This window comes from Pygoscelis adeliae, unplaced genomic scaffold (genome assembly GCF_000699105.1).
Source record: "Pygoscelis adeliae isolate BGI_AS28 unplaced genomic scaffold, ASM69910v1 Scaffold78, whole genome shotgun sequence".
Taxonomy (NCBI): Eukaryota; Metazoa; Chordata; class Aves; order Sphenisciformes; family Spheniscidae; genus Pygoscelis; species Pygoscelis adeliae.
In genome coordinates this window covers 1,243,362-1,261,107 of record NW_008825409.1, presented here as the reverse complement: position 1 = coordinate 1,261,107, position 17,746 = coordinate 1,243,362, and the positions used below count along the sequence as shown (strand labels likewise).

At 41.0% G+C, this 17,746-nt stretch overlaps 1 protein-coding gene across 1 annotated transcript in view; it reads right to left on the bottom strand.

Annotated features, from left to right (window-relative positions):
• MOCOS (molybdenum cofactor sulfurase) overlaps window positions 1-17,746 on the bottom strand; it is a 206,858-nt gene that overhangs the window by 131,546 nt on the left and 57,566 nt on the right. Inside the window, exon 4 of the mRNA XM_009330479.1 lies at window positions 12,618-13,259. Coding sequence (XP_009328754.1) covers window positions 12,618-13,259 — 642 coding nt within the window. The remainder of the gene's footprint in view (window positions 1-12,617; window positions 13,260-17,746) is intronic.

Sequence of the window (17,746 nt, the reverse complement as noted above, 5' to 3'; positions counted from 1 at the left end):
TTCAGCTGATACAGCTGGTCCCTTACAATTTCAGTGTCCACAAATGGAAAGTCACTGTTCCCACACTCGTGGTCCTCCAACTCAGGGGACCGGGCAGCCCAAGGTCTATCAGTATTATTAAAGACTGAGGAAAAAAATGCATTGAATGCCTCTGCTTTTTCTTCATCCCTATTAGTCAGATGACCAACTTCAACAAGTATCGGTCCAATGTTTTCTTTAGACCTCCTCTTGCTGCTAACATACTTAGAGGCCCTTCTTGTTATCTGAAACAACACTGGCCAGTTTCAACTCTAATTGAGCTTTGGCCTTTCGCGTCTTCTCCCTGCATATATGAACGACAGCTCTGTACTCTTCCTGCGAAGCCTGACCTCGCTTCCAGAGATCATACAATTTCTTTTTCCTCTTGAGCTCCATGAGGAGTTCCCTGTTCAGCCAAGCTGGTCTTCTGCCCCGCTTGCTTGACTTACGACACAGTGGAATTGCCTGGTCCTGTGCTTCTAAAAGGTGGTTCTTGTAACAGTGAATGGCTAAATATGAGGGGACTGATTCCTACTCAAATGTGCAATATCCAAAAAAGACAGACAGAGCCACAGCTAAGTTTATGATAGTCAACAAAACAACATACAGCATCCTTATTTTCTTACACAAACCAACCTCTAATATTCAGACCATTGGACCCAAAATGCTAATGTCTCATTGCATTACTGGTGCTTTCTAAATTATGCTGGCAGTCAAATCAGCATGAAATCTATTTCTTTAAAAGAAAGAACAGTCTCATGTGTAAACATTTGATGTGTAAAACCTTATTTTGAAAGATTTCTGTCACACAGAGATGTGATTTGAACGATACTAGAACCGAGTAGACAGGAAGACACTAGAAAAATGTTACAAACTATTATCAGTAAAAGATGATTAGTGATAACTTGGTGTCCACGTATTGGTATTCCACAATGAAGGACTGTATTTCTTATATGCATACACATGCTTTGTTTAATTTGATAAAAGCTCATGCAAGGTTTACTTTATCTTTTATCTTTCTCAGGACGAAGTCAGAAAATCTAAGGCTAACAATTACTCTGGCTCTGTGTTTTGATACAGTCCTTCTAAACTAACCCATCATGATGAAATACAGGAAAAATGTATATACACAACAAACAAGACCTAAACATAATCTGACATGAACAACATCCTTCTTTAATACTGATGAGGACTTCAAAGCAGCTGCCTTCATTTGTATACTGACAGCAGAAAAACTTAAAAAAAAATAATGCTTTTGTAGTAACGGTTAACTGGGTTACTGTTACTTAGCATTAATTTACTGTTTTGCCCAAGAGGACAGACCATCCTAAATCTGTCACTGACAAAACCAGCGTGACGTTTTTCTCACTTAAACTGGTCACATATTAGTGTAGCTAACTTAAGATCAACAAAGACACCTCTAATTTAGACCAAACTGAGTGGTAAGAAGAGTTAGATTCATACTAACCACTATTTAGCAGTGGTTTTTATAAAGAAAATCCATGCAATCTATATTGCTGAACTTACAAGTTGGTAGCAGCAGCAATCAAAACAAACAAACAAAAAGGGCCACTTCAGAGTACTACCTGAAAACATAACTGCAAAATGTCTGCCATAAAGTATGAAATAGGTGATACAATCCTTTCAGCATAAGTACTTTCCCTGCTGTAACTCTAAAACTTTTTATCAAAAATTCAACGCAAATAAAGCTATTAGAATCATTTGACACAGTTATTAAGCCATAGCAGATGTTATTTGATAATATAAATGCCTAGATATGGAAAAAGTAGATTATAATAATGCTAGAGAATCCCTCTGAATTTTTTAATTGAACATGAACAGACTGAAATGTGACAGCCAAGTGTTTAATCAAATCTGAGTATTTCCTGTTTTGGAAACCATTGCTTATATGTGAAAGTCAAGAAAGACTGTAAAACCTTTTTTTCTCAAGAGCATCAATATTTTCCTTTTTCTTCTGAATTAAATCTGTTTGAGAAGCCTGCAGATATTTCTTTCACGGGTTCCCAAGAGCACTACTGCCAGATGCACTCTTGCATATATTTGACTAGTAAGAAGATGAAAAAAAAAACCACCCAAAACCCATACTTGTACTTGTAATCTTCAAATACTAGCCTGGGTGGTATCATCTAAACATTTAAACTACTCTGTTTCTATATATCTCTTTTTCCCCACTAGGAAGCCAGTGACCACTAAACTGTTTTAAAAAGTAGCTCTCTGTAACTTAGCTATAAATAAAATATAAAATAATATGGGTACCACATAAGAAGTCACATAATCTGAGTCATTAAATGTGAGATGGTTTTGTAAGTCTTCTGCTATTAACAGACAAATCTTTATGGGCATTTCAGCTTGCTCTCTTGTATTCCAACTTTATTTAGACTGCAAAAATATATCCTTCTCTTAAATGATACGACTTGCCTCTGATGATACTGACAAGAGTAAGTCTGATCAAGAATACCTTTCAAAAAAGATTTTAGAAGCATGATTCTGAGTGGAAGTCACTGGACTAGAAAAAAATCCAGTGAAGGTGAAGATCTCTTTCGAAACATCACATATATGGTTGCCACATAATATATGAAGGTGTCTCGGTCTCTTTTTGTGGAACCTCTATGGCGATTTCATGGATCTTGAGGGATCCATGCACAACAGGCTGAAAACCACTGATTTTTAGCACCTTCTTCCTGAAAAGGGCACATAAAAGTAAGCCAGAATGGTTAACATCAACTCATGACACTACAGTGCATTAGTATTTTATAGTAGAGGAGATGCTTCATCGTTTGTGGTCAGGCATTTCCTGACATAACCTTAGTATCAGTTTCTATTACAGGAGCGTACTTTTCCTTGTATAATTATTATTTGCATTAAGGACAAAATGTTAAAGGAAACGACTTTGCCCCATCCCATTTTGGAAGAACTAAATTTGGATTGCATTCAGCCAGTAATTTTAATTGTCAGGCACTCCACCATGCCTCCCTCTGCCCCTGCCCACTGAAGAGAACAACCCAAACCCACACAAGTAGTAGGGGGACAGGATCTGCTATATGGGAGAAAATTAGTATTTCCTAAGAGTTTTGCTTCCAAAAGGATCCACACAGAGATACAGCACTGCAATTAGCATAAACCTATTCTACTTAAAGTATAAGCTGAAGTCCCTGTTAATGCTCAGAGAAGTTTCTGAACTAGAGATTGACTTAAATACATATGCTTCAGTCCTTTTCTGAATTGGAGAATAGACGCCAACATTCCCCCCCCCACCGCCTTCATTGCTCTGCATTACTCTGTTTTAAAACCCAACTTGATACTCTTTCCTAAGTCTAAAAGTTGTTCCCCGTCACTGTTCCCGCAGAGAGGCTTGGATGGGTGATGCCTGCTCTCCTCCCCTCACACCTTCTCCTCCATGCATCCAAAATGGTCCTTGATTTACCTGGCACCAATACCTCGGTTCTGTGTGAAACTCAGCCCTGGGCAGGGAGCCATGCAGCATAGCTGGATGGGATTTTACAATGCAACAGGTTTCAACGGGAAAATGAGAAAACTGTTGAAAACGAGATGGTTAAAAATGCAGGGATTCTGCAGCCAGACAACCTTGCTCCCAGGGTGTGCGTCTCTGGAGAAGTGCCCACGGCCTGTCACGGAGCTGCGCTTGCAAAGGCACCAGCTCAGCATCAGCCCTAGCAAATAAGACTGGCGTGGGGTTTACGGCCCCGGTTGCTTTACTCTACCTGGCAACAGAGAGCGCCATAAGGGATTCAGCTCTCATCCGGACATGCGAAATTAAACTTCGTCTTCACAGCTGTGAGCAGGCAAGCCTCTGAGCCCCGACTCCACGCGGGGAGCTGAGTGCCTCGGTGCGCAGTGCGAAGTCCACCCAGCTGGCAGAGAGCCTGGGCGGTACGGCAGCTGTGCACAGTAGTATCCTGCAGTTCGGACTCCTTTACTCCCCAAAACAGAAAGACCTGTGGAAACCACAGATTGCAACGTCTGCTTTGGAGCCCACTGCGGCAGCATCCATACAGAAGACATGCCAGAAGCTTTGTTACCTGCCAATGGGAATGGCCCTGACCTAAAACTCGTGACAGCTTCTGATGAGCCGTCACTACCCATTTGCAGATCAGAGACATGTGAAGAGATCGAGACATTGAGCCGTATTTCTGGAATTTTCCTGCCCACTGCTAACGGTTCATGAAGAAAACCCCTTCCCAAGGCAGCCCCCCCCCCGTCCTGCCTGAAGGAGCCCCCTCTTGTGGGTAGGTCAGCTCCAGGAACAGACCCACCTCTCCCCATGCAGAGCTGCCACCCTCACAGCAGCAACCTCGCAACACCACAGGTGGGGCTTGGGGATGCCACCCTTACAGACATGTTTCAACTTTTCCTCTGTTTTTGTCATCTCCATTCCGCTTTTTCTCATTTCTATTAGCTCATGTCTTTCTCCTGGCTCATATCATCTCATGCTTTAAAAAAATCCCAAAATGGAAAAAATAAACCCCTTGTCATGGTCATTCCCTGCCCTGATGACCTTACCACTCTTCCCCTGCTTGGGCAGCAGAGCTACTATGGCACAAGGAAGGAGCAGGAAAGCCCCCCAACAAAGGTTAGAAAAAGCAGTAATTGCTTTCCTGAGGAAGGAGGGAAGATGTGAGAAGGATTCATCCTTTCTTGGGTCGTTCTGGAGAAGCGTAGGGACGTGCCCCGGGCAGGGCATCCTGCCCAGGCTCGGTGCTTTCCGCGCATCTCAGGCTGCACTCTATAAACCAAGATTAAACTCACTCCAAAGGAGACAGTAAAGTTTCAGTAGCCAACTCGGAACAATTTCAGCATCGCTGTGGAAGTTTTTAAAACACACACACATATGCTGGAGGATTCGGAGCACATAAAAACTAGGTTAAAATAATGTTAAATATCTAAATTGACCCCCTGATACTAATTACAGCTCTGCCTTAGCTCATGCATTTGTCTCTAAGACTTGAGGAGTCAAACAAAGAGCATTATACTAATTATATACTATACTATGGAGTATTTACAGCAATTCCTGTTCCTAAGAACTGCCTGAGGTAAAAAGAGAGAGCAAAAGCTGTAATTCCTGCACTTTGAAGTAAATCAATCCCTTAACATTATCTGAACAGGACTTGTACATTGTAAATATCGTCTGAGTCAAAAAGTCAGTCACCCTTTTACATGCTAATATCAAGATATTCTAAGTACACAGTACAAATGGTGAAGAAAAAAATGTGATTTTTATGCCAAGCAAGTTACCATTGTTTTTCCTCATATATCAAACAGGTTAATCAATCACAAATGCAAAATCTACAAAGCACAGTAAAAAGCATACAATAAATTTATCAACAGAAAACAAATGCTGTAAAATCCCAAAAGCTGGTGCTAGAAATTCACAAAGCCTCTTGAAGAAGACTTAGGGAAAAGGTTTGATTCTAAATTTGAGTATAAGAACTCCCTAGGGTAAAACTATGTCATGACAACTTGCTAGCCACAATGACTGCAAAGATACATCCTGGTTCAGGCAGAATTTTTACTATATTTGATCAAAGGCAAAATCAAATCCTGGTATATAACAGAATTCCTTTCTTTCTTGCTATCATCTCAAAACACTTTATATTTTAAGAAAAATGCATTGTATAATAAGCTCTAAATTTCTTTGTTTTATTTAAAGATGTATGCATTGTAGCTCCCTAGCAATTTATAAGGTTTATTTCAGAAGTCAATAATTTGGTGCCAGTCATATACTGGGATGGAGGTGCTTAACAATACAGATTGATGCTTGATGTGATTTACATGAGCCTCTGTGCGCTAGGCATGTGACTACATTAGGCTACTGGCTTTCAATGAGACTTTGACAATGAAAGAAGAAACATGCTTAGGTTAGTCCAGCCTACTTCCAAGTAAGAGAATCCACAGTACAGTTTAAAATTCTTTGCATTTATGTTTTTTATTAATTTCGTTTTGCTGAACATTGCTAAAAAGCGTGCAAGATCCACTACCTCCCATGCCTGAAAAAAACACCTCCCCCTGTATTTATTTCTATACTGTAGATTGCAGCCTAGTACAATGACACGCCACTGTGCCTAAACGTACTATCTTCCTCAGAGGCAATGTAAATTGCCTGGCATGGATGTCTGTGGCACTGTGGCTACACTGCATTGAGGACCTGAACCGGTTTGATTAAAAGTAGTTTGGAATCTGTACACTGTAACTGCATGCTGCAAGAGATGCAAACATTTAGACATTAACCAGTATGATGCCTATCTTTTTGGCTCATTCCTAGCATTTACAGCCCTAAGTCCTATATGTGACCCACTTCAGATTGGGATTTCCCAACTGTGCAATAGGAAACACTGAGGATGAAAACACAACTCAAATCTTATTGCTCCCTGGGACACAGTAAAGAGCTTACTCAGGAGATCACCACCTTCTGTGGCTCCGGACTGTAAAACATGGCAACAGGCACTTCAGGAGTAGCGCGGAAGATGATTCCTTTTTTTTTTTTCCAAAATCTCTGCTCGAAGAGCCTGGTAGTTACAGCTTACTTTCTGCTCCGGGAGGTGTCTGTCTGAACCTCTGCGGGAAGCACTGAACTATGGTTTTGCATAGCCTGGAAGACCCTAACCACCAATCTTCTCCAGCTGTGTAGCTAAAAAGAAATGCAACACCAGCTGCTCAAACAAAAGTTCAAGAATAAAGGCTGTCTTCAAAACTGATAGGGGTTTTCAAGGCAAGAGGTTGAGAATATAAATAAGGATATCCAAGAGTTGTACAAATGAATAGAGGTGGGACTGACTGACTAAAGAAAGCCATCACTGCCAACTCTATTGCCTCTCCAAAGTTTTACCTACATTGTTGCTTCTCTTTGGGTGACTGCCCACTAATCCAAGTTCACAAATATGCTTTCAACTGTTTGGTTGCACTCTACAGGCATTTATCAGAGGCACTGCTTTCAGTTTATCCCAGATTCAGTAATTTAAGGTGAATCCTGTGGTGAATCAAGAGCAAAAGTGATCCCCACAGGATTTCACCTGGCTCACTGGTTTACAATTCTCAGTTTATTCTATGCTGAGTTTTCAGGCAATGAAGCAACTTCACTATTGAAAAAAATAATTACCTGGAGGATTAGAGTGCACAATGACATATGAATGCCTCCTTAAGGGTGGCAGTTAGAAAAAAAAATTAAGCAAAACTTTTCTTTGCATCAAATACTGAAGAAGTTGGCTGGCTGCAGTGATGGCTGGCAGAAAAACACAGAAAACGTCAACTGCCACTTGGATGTCCTGAAGGGTAACAAGACAGACTGCGTGAAGCTTTCCAGCAGATACTTACACTTCAGCAGAGAAGGGAAAGAATAACAGGTTACTTAACCTTCTTATACTCAGAAAGCAAAAAATCCCCTTTTCCTTTATTTTTCCACAGCTCTTGTTTTGAAAAACAGTTGTAAAAGTTGTCAGAATTAAGTTCTATCAGCTAAATGAAAGGACTTTGTCTGCCTTTCAGACAGGGAGAGCAGCTGTGTGAGAGTCTGTGCTGGTTTTGGCTGGGGTAGAGTTAATTTTATTCATAGTAGCCAGTATGGGGCTGTGTTTTGGATTTGTGCTGAAAACAGTGTTGGTTCTCACACCACCCCACCAGCGAGTAGGCTGGGGGGGCACAAGCAGTTGGGAGGGGACACAGCCGGGACAGCTGACCCAAACTGGCCAAAGGGATATTCCATGCCATGTGACGTCATGCTCAGCATATAAAGCTGGGGGAAGAAGAAGGAAGGGGGGGACGTTTGGAATGATGGTGTTTTGTCTTCCCACGTAACCGTTACGTGTGATGGAGCCCTGCTTTCCTGGAGATGGCTGAACACCTGCCTGCCCATGGGAAGGAGTGAATGAATTCCTTGCTTTGCTTTGCTTGTGTGCACGGCTTTTGCTTTACCTATTAAACTGTCTTTATCTCAACCCATGAGTTTTCTCACTTCTACCCTTCCGATTCTCTCCCCCATCCCTGTGAACAAGCAGCTATGTGGGGCTTAGTTGCTGGCTGGGGTTAAACCACAACAGAGTCCTACACAGTTCTGCTTGATGGCCTCCAGCTTTTCATCTCTGCAGGACGGGGTGGCACTGGGGGGTGAGATGAAGGAAGAGACTTGCTCACCCTCTTGTTGCCTGTTCAGGCTTATGAGTCCCTGTCAGTGGCTGCAATAGGTCTGTCAGGTGCAGAAGGCAGCCTTATGGTGTAAATGCCCATTGGAAATTAGATTAAGACCCCTGTCACTTCCCAAGTATCTCATCTGAAAGTCATCACTGCTGTTTGAAAGGATGTTTGTTGGATTTGGAAATTCACCCTTAAGTGGTCCTGTTTGGAGATCTCTAAACATCACAAAAACGTGGAAGGAGTGTAACAAAATGCTTTGAACAAAAACTACTAGTCAACAGGGTGATATGTAAGCCCGCTTATCACATTAAAATAATCATGGGCAGACGGACAGAGCCCTTGAGCATGGAGTCAACTGGCATATGCTAGCCTACCAGGTATACCTACTAACCTGGTAGTCTAGCATATGCCAGTATGGTGCTCCTCTACACACGGTCCAGTCCTTAGGTGATTTCTCAGCACTATGAAGAGTTTCTATGGAATAAACCAGCACCTGTCACTATATTCTTTCTTTCTATACTGACAGAAACATGCAATAATGCTACAGAGACAACTTCAAGCAGAAGATCAGCTTTTTGCCAAGGGATTCTCAAGCTGCTCCATATCCACCACCCAGCCTCAGGATTTTGTCTCCAGCTCCAGCTCTTGGGATCCTAGCGATAGCGCTCATCCCTACCTTTCTGCCGCCATTTTCCTCTCCTTCCTTCCCTTTCCCTCCACCTGCACAAACTCAGCATGCAATTGAGGATTCAAACCATGTCTATACACATACATGCATAGGCATGCGCAGAGTTATCCCAGTGATCTTTAGCATAGTTCTCCACAGTAGTACTTGGATGGGCCCTAATTAAAGACATTTCCTGCAGAACTTAAGGGATCTAACCTTTTATCTGCAGGTCATATATATCAGCCACCGAATCACCTCAAAAAAAAAAAAAAAAAAAGCTACAGCATCAAGAATAAAGAAACCTGCTTTGGTTAAGTACAATGCATCATAGACTACAAAAGTGTGGGTGCTGCTTTGGGGCTGTCAAATCATTCAAGCAGCAGAGGCAAGAGCCACTAAAACTCGTCAGGGACAAAGTCATGCCATCTGGATTTCCAAAGCTTTTGAAAATGCATTTGGAAATGAAAAACACACAACAGCTAATGCACTAGATATTTCACACCGGTAGACTAAGATGCAGATATCCAATTTACAGATAACACAACAGCTTCTTTTCCCTTAGTCATAAATTCCAGGATGATCAGATTCTGAAGAGCACTCCCAGATACAAAAGAAAAATAGGGCAGATGAATATTTTATCGCTGAATTCTTGCTATACATAATCATATTATTTTATTATCTCATGCTGTGCAGAAAAAAAATGGGAAATGAGGCTAGATTTGTGAATGATAATAATAATTTGTCAAGCTGTTTGATACAAGGATGAAAATACAATAAACATGATTTTAAAAGTTGAGATAGGAAGACTGGCTACCGCCATGAAATGGGAAAATGTGGAAGTGATTTAAGGGTATTAAAGGAACGTAAAAGAGTCTGTGATAGAATAATTTATATAGCAAGAACAACAAAATAAAGTACAAGAAACACTAGCAAAAGCTGTATCCATTAAGACAAAAGGTAGCCATTTTGACAGTCCTGGGAAGGAAAGATGAATAAACATCCTCTCATTACACATCTCCACTCAAGTTTCACCTTGACAGAAAAAGACATTTCCTTCGTACACTGCACTTTGATTATGCGTGGACAGGGAATACCTTCTGCTAACGGTATTCAGATACACATATTCTAATCCACTTTTCCAATGGCATTTGTTAGAGTTCAATTTTCCTTATGAATTACCACATGAAATGACATGTTTCAGTGTATTCAATCCCCATGTTAATCCAGCACTGTAAACAAGCTTTTTTTAAAAAAACAATTTTAAGAAATCAACCTTTTTAAATCACAAAGACATGCCTAAAGAAAGAATGCAGATGGAGCTCGGTAGAGGTGCGCAGAAGCAGTCACAGAAGCACAGAGGCTGGAAAGGACCCCTGGGGATCTCCAGTCCAACCTCCTGCCCAAAGCATCTCCAGCTGGAGCAGGTTGCTCAGGGCCTTCTCCAGTTGGGTCTGGATACCTCCAAGGATGGAGGCTCCTTACTGCAATTTGGCAGGGATAAAACCTGGCTATAGTTGCTGTTCATATGAGAAATAATCACCCAGGTGTTTCAGTCACCAGCAAAGAAATGGAAACATGGACCACAGATCAGGTAATCATATCAGCTTTGGCCACGGCAGCCTGACATTTCATTTGAATTGCAGTAGTTCTGTTCCTAACTGCTCTCTGTATTTTATTGTCAGGAAAACGCTTTAAAAACATAACAAAGCAAAAACCCATAACATCTGAAAGGAAAAAAAAATAATTTGGATGAAATAGCTTGGAGGACATTGACTGAGAATTTCAATGCTGCTGTTTTTATTTTTTCAAGAAAGTGGTTATCCTTATTCCTGACCTATCTTTGAAAACTTCAAGCCTCTCCAGGTAGGACTTTAAGTCTCCACAGTTCACTAGGGATTACGGACAGCATCAATAATGCTCTAAACATGAACTTTTAAATATTAGGTTTTCAAATAATAATGAAAGGATTAGATGAGGACAAATGTAAATATTTACCTATGTACAATGACTCAGACTGTCTGCGTGACACTTTGGTGTGTAACAGGAAATAGTATCACATGCCTGGGTATCCAGCTGTCAGATTTGATTATTTGAGTTAGGTTCCCTCACACCAAGATTAGACACTCTGTACCCAGCCTGACTGAGAAATCAAATTGGACAAATTCCTTTGTTTATAACTCTGTAGTAGAAAAAGGTTAAAGCAGGCCCTTCTTCTGATCCAGTAAAAAAAGCCCTTGAAAGCAGTGAGAGCCTCAAATACCTGAAAGGCTTATAGTCAACCTCTGAAAACTCCTGAAAAAGATACCAGAGATAGACCTCCCCTCAAGGTTCCCACACATCTTTCCCCTCTTAATTAAAAAAAGTATAAAAGCAGAATTGAGATCTAAAACGCATTTCAGATATTTTTATCTGCTATGCAATCTCAGGAGTCGTGTGTCAATTACCTCTACAAAAGCCACTCAGAAATTAGAGCCTGCCCAGGTTAAATTAAAGCAGGTTTTCTCCTTGGCTTGAGGTGACACAGGAGCACCCTAGGATCCCATGATTTTTACGCCCTTTCATCCTGACTTTCAGTAAGTGCTGCACTTTAAAGCCTTTTTGGTTTGAAAAAACAGAAGCAGAGGTCAGAACGCCAATGTTGTTTTTATTTCTAAATTAAAAAACTAACTGGAGGTTCACCGTACCAATTTCCATTTCGGAAATAATGCACAGCCTCATACGGCAAGAGAGCCAGGGTAATGCGGCCAGCCTCTGCATTTACCAGCCCAGAACCAAAACCCCACAGCAGCACTCAAAGCACACACCTAGAAGAGGTGCACACACATGAAGCATCATTATGCATTACTACATGTACGGTGAAAGGTCAGGCATTTACATCTTGGGAGGTGCAGGACATTGTGCTGCTGAATACACGTCCATAAACAAATGCAAGGCATGAATGGCTTCTTTTATCACTTCCCCTTTTCACCTCTACCCTCTCCCAAGGATGATAATTTAATATCAAATGCTCATCTCAAACATTTCCTTTGTGCAGATGTATTGGATGTGAGACAGGATGGAAGACTCTACTGCATTTATGTAAGCTGTTGCTGGCATGAGGGAGAGGGCCAGAGAGACCAAGCATTGCTAAGTGGTGTTTCAATGTGTTAAGGGACTGGGGAAGCTTATCCACTGCCCTGCATTTCCTTATGTGTGTATGTTTGACCTCCTACAGGTGTCCTCTGTTTTCTGTAGGAGAGCTTCACAGCTTCTCCGGAACCTCAGTCAGGGAATAAGAGCGCTACAAATATTTGTCCTAGGTAATTTATCTTACTGCATGTGTTATTCTGATAAAGCTTCTCTTGAGAGTAAAGCATGCCACCTTTCCAGTGAAATACCTGGACCTTACTTTCCAGTTTCACTGAGGGTCATTATACTGTGTGATCAACCTTGGCCTGGCTGCTCCAGGTGCAGAGCTTCAAAAACAAATCAGGGTTCCACTGAAGTACCTTAAATATAAATTAAAAAATGCATGGACTGACCTTTATGTCACTGAATGAAGCCTTATATTTTTACCAGTTGGGACAAACTAGATCAGGGAGGGAAGGTAGATATTTCAGATAGGAAAAAAGAATGCTAAGAAGAAAACAGAATTAAATGTGACATACCTATCAAAATGCATAAAGAAGCACAGGTGTCACAGCCCAGTGCATGCACCAACCCTAAGACATTTGTCTGATGCAAACAGTATCAGCAAAAAACCCTGTTTTATTAAACAAAGCCTTACCTTTCTGCTATAGATTTCCTTGGGAAATAAAAATCCTCTCCTGCGAGGTAGGCAGCTGCAGTTCCACCTCCGAAATAGGTTTTTCTCAAGAGGGGGGCAATCCGGTTGGTTACCAATAATGCTCCTAAACCAGTCGGAAATCCAAAGATTTTATAGAATGAGATGGGGATAAAATCAGCCTGGTGAACTCCCAAGTCTAATGGAGAACTGCTCACATACGAAGCTGCATCTAGTAGAACAAACCACTTCCCTGGTATTTTGATGGGGCGGAGTTTTCCAGATTTTATGTCCTGTATCCATGAAAGGGGATATTTGATACCAGAAAAATTGCTCTGAGCTGGATAAGAGAAAAGATGAGGTGTCATGCAGTTTTGTTCTTCAGCTGGTAACCTGTTTTTTTCTGATAACAAGATTTCCTTTGGCTTTATCGGAACAGACAAGACATTCATTGAGGCAGTTATCCCCCTCATACCCACCACAGATGTGTGGCTGTCAGTTAGGTAACAAAATCGACTGCTGGGTTGCTTTGTGCCTTCAGGTATCCACGGGAATGCTTCTGCTACCAGTTTAAGTGCAGCTGTGCATCCAGATGTGAAAATGATGGTGTAATCTTCAGCAGTAGTGTGAAAGTATTGCAATATTCTGAAAAATGGAAACAAAAAAGATCCCATTATTTTCTGATTTTTCTATTTTATTGCTGTGTGACATATTTTGGTTTTCCTCACCATAAAGTCTTCTACTCTGACACCTGATATGAACAGAAGTAGACAGGTTTTGCCAAATAGCACAATAAACTTCAACAAGTGTAACCTGAATCATTTTGCCCACAAGAGACTCCTTCTAATGCTGCAGTGAACGTGACTGTGTTTTTAAGGACAGAAGCCAATTCTGCCTTGCTCTGATATAGAGTGGCCAGTCTGGTCCCTCAGTGGGGTCAGAATCAAGCCTACATACGATTAAAATTACAGTCTTTGAGAGAGCCCAGTTTTATTTGCAAACTATTAGGATTTTTAGTTTACAAAGCATTTGGAGCAGACAGAATATCATTCAGTTAAAAAAAAACAATCTACTTAAATACTGGGCATCCCAATTCAGTCACAGGATTCAACAGGGAAACCTTAGCATACAGCTTTGCTCCTTCCTTATATTATTAACAACAGAAACAGAAGACAGCAAGAAGCAACATATGCTTCCTACGTGCCTCATGCACATAAGGCTCTAATCTCTGTAGTCCGCAAAGATAGCCTAAACCAGAAGCAACCTAATGTCTTCCAGTAAGCCAAACTATGAAAACTTAAGCAAGCCGGACTCTTGAGACACGTCTACACTACACACTTGTTGATGCCTGGACAGCACCTCATTGGCTCTAAAATACCTTCTGTGAACACCATCTAATGCACCTTTTAGTATGCATGGTAGCTTGTGCATCCATTACAGTTTTGCAGTGTGCAATATGGGTCTTTTCAGAGGCTGAGGAACAGCTTCAATTCAGTCACCTTTCTTACCTTTTTCACCTGATGAACTTTCTCTGAATTAACTTTTATAAAACTCCTACTAATATTAACAGGAAATGTAACAACCACCTAAGAGACACAGTGCATGGAGCTGAGCAAACAAAATTGAACCAGAGCATAAATGTTGCTGCTCAGCAATGCTGTCTGGTTTTCAAGGAAAGTAAGATGTAACAGGGTTTCTCAGTGCATCTCTCCTGCTGCAGAGCGTTTCTGTGAGCAACATAACAGATCAGTACTCTCCAAGCAGCTGGCACTCTGATCTGTGTAATTCCAAGGTACAGACAGACCAGCATTTGGAGAGTCTATGAACTCTGGTTCCCAATATGTATCATTAAAAGTTTGCATGTTTTATATAACAGGAGATTCCCTTACTAGAACAGGCAGAAACTGAAGACACAGTTGCATTTAAATGTAAGTTGTACAAAAGGTTATGCGACAAATTCAAGCTAAAATTTCCTGAACCATAGGACAGCAGAGAGAAATGCCTTAAAGTTTTATGTGTCCAGTCTGAAACACAAATGCTACAGGCAAAGGGTGGTAGAGCTGGCAGTGGGGGGAGGCAGCAATCAAAGGTTAAACACTTGAAAACAAACGATTGCGATGACTTTGATGATTAAGACTAAAAAACATCCTGCAAAGACCCACTGAAATGATACTATTAATACTTTTCTCGGTTGAAGGAAAGTCTTATTGCACTGGGAAGTACAGGATGCAACAAAAGGATTCATATGCCCAAATGAGACTTGAGTTTCTTCAGAACTTAAATTTTTGAAATCTGATACAATTGGTAGGTATTTTATGTCTTCTGGAAATGAAGAAAGAATTTCAGCTTTTATGAAGGACATCAGCAGCTCATAGATTTAAGCTTTAAATGTTCTGAGAAACCGCTGGAAAGAATTCATAAGGATCTTTCTGAAATAGATCTGCCAGGGGATAGTTGCTGCAAGCATTCACAGCTCCAGACATAATTTTTAAAGACTGTGTTCAGAGAAACCGAACTCCTCCGTTTTACTTTAGAAACCATGTTAGGGATGAAGACAGGGACAACCACAGAAGTTTCTGTATTGGGTATTGAACTGACAGCCTGCCTCATTCATCACTGTGACCTTCTCTCTGGTCACTGAATCGCATCCACTCCCCCTTCCCCTGCAGTGAGCTGTACAGCCTTTCCCACCACCACCTGCATTACAGCTTGAAGCACACGTGTGTGTCGTATAGGACACCTGACTGACGGAACCTGAAACCCTCCACCCAGGCAGCAGCCGCTGCTGAAGTTAAGCTAGCTGTGGGGTTACCACTCAGAGCCATGCCCTGAATTTCAATCCTGACATCATTCTGCCTTTATTCTCCTTTCCTTGCATTCACCTAGATATAGAAAAGGTGGAAAGCAGGTCAAGCAAGAATCCTAACTTCTTCTTCAAGGAGAGAGTGGGACAGCATTAGCCTCTTGTTTCTAGGGGAAAGGAACTGCAGAATGTGGGTCAGCAAAGAGGCCATGTCTTTGTGGTTATGGACATAATTTTGTATATGGCTTATTTTTGTATGCACTAGTGTCATATCGGATAGATCTTGGAATCATTACACTGATTTAAACACAAATTATAAAAAGGTTGTGCAATTCTAAGAAAAAAATTACCATCACCAAAGTATCAAGCTTTCTATGTTTTTACCTCTGTGAGCACTAGGACAAGTTGTGTATTCACACGTATGTGCACACACAGAATACCTTTTGAGTTAAAAAGCTAGGTGACAGGAGCAAATTCTTAATACGTAATGTCTCTTCGTAAGAGCAAGCTGATGAGCAGCAACAAAAAGCATGCTGAAGACTCATCAAGCTGCTTCTCTTCTCCTTTCTACACTTCCTCTGCTCTTCTCCCCAGTCAGCCTCTTTGTGCCCCACAGGCTGAGTGGTAGGTGAGACACAGCTAGGCAAAATGCCAAATTTTGCCCAAGAATAACAACCTGCAGTTCTACACAGGAATTGTACTCGCTACCGCAGCACTTAATCTGACCAAAAGACAGTGTAAAATGACAATAGCTGGAATGCAGGAATGGTGGATCGGGATTTAATGCTGTATGGTATGCTGTTGTCCAACCATGAACATCAAAGCCAGTGAGTACTTTCATTAAACATTTTCACAACTTTACAAAACAATAAATATTATTGTATTATTGTAAAGGCTCACAAATAGTGACAGCTCCATGTTTAATTCATAAATTAAAGAGAGACATAAATAAGAGATACAAAGATCATGCACATCGGTAGTATTTTAACTATGTTTAGTTTTAAATCATTCAAATTCAGAAACAGCTGAACAGTTCTGAAATACAATCCATGACATAACACTGATGCATTTATCTATCCAGTTCAATACCAGAAATTGACTTTCACATGAAAAAAATCAAGCTTTAGGGTAAAATTTTCAAAAGTGCCCAAATGAATTAGAGCCATTTTTTAAAAGGTATTTAAGTTCCTAAAGCTACAGAAACAACCAAGTTACATTTCTAATTGACTTCAATAGGAAATACGTTCTTTTGTGAATCTCATTAGGTACCTATTTGCATTTTGAGTCTCTGAATGCCTCATAAAATTGCTATGATTCCAGTACTTCGAAAAGAGGTAGAATTTTCAAAGTCAGACTTACATTTTGGCTGAAGTATTTCTAATGTTAAAAAAGGAAAAGAAATAAATAAAGCAGTATCAACTGAGTTAAGGGAACTTCCTTCTCCAGAATGACTTCTGATGTGCAGAACAGAAGAGCTGTGAGCACCTCAGAATAAGGTTTATAAAACAAATACCACAAACTCCTGAACTAGGGCAGCACTGCTATAATAAAATCCGAGTACTTAGGGATAGAAATCCGCAATACGTCTGAATGACTTCTGGAGCCCACAATACTACATCCTCTGTTTTGACATGAATATAGGGAAGCACTGGCTATTACACACGGAATTCCTAATGCTCTCTGTCTTCATGTAAGACATACCCCATTACAGTGAAATGCAGTTCACCTTTATTACACTCCTCGAAGATTTATAGCCATATATAAGGTGGTTGTTGGCAGCAGGACTGAAGACTTGCAGTAGAAAACTGATAGCTTGATCTACTATAGCTCACAGCTGCAAACAGCAGTGGTATTTTATAGTATTACAAATTTCCACTTTTCAAATGACTCTTTGGAAGACATGACTAAGAGGAGAATTGTTTCATTAAACATACTGATACAGCTGTGCCGTCACGGGGAAGACGGCAAAAAGGCTGAGAAACTTGACCCAGTACCTTGCTTTCAGGCTGGCAAGGTGGGGGAGGAAGCTGCATGCTCCATCTTTGCAGTACATCAAAGACGCACCATGACCCGCCACCCCTTCTCCCCTTCCTCTCACCTCCCCAGGAGCACACAGATCACAACACAAGGAGGTCAATAACACATGGCCAAGAAGCCAGCCCAGGGAGAAGCCACTGAAAACCCCCTCACTCGACCACACTTCCCTGTGCACACTTGTATTCCAAGACCTCTCTGTTAGCTGGTGTTTAATCCTTTTAAAAAGTTGCCATAAGAATTTTGTATCGTCATGACTGCAGTTGAGTCAAAATGCCTTACTACACTAAAGTAA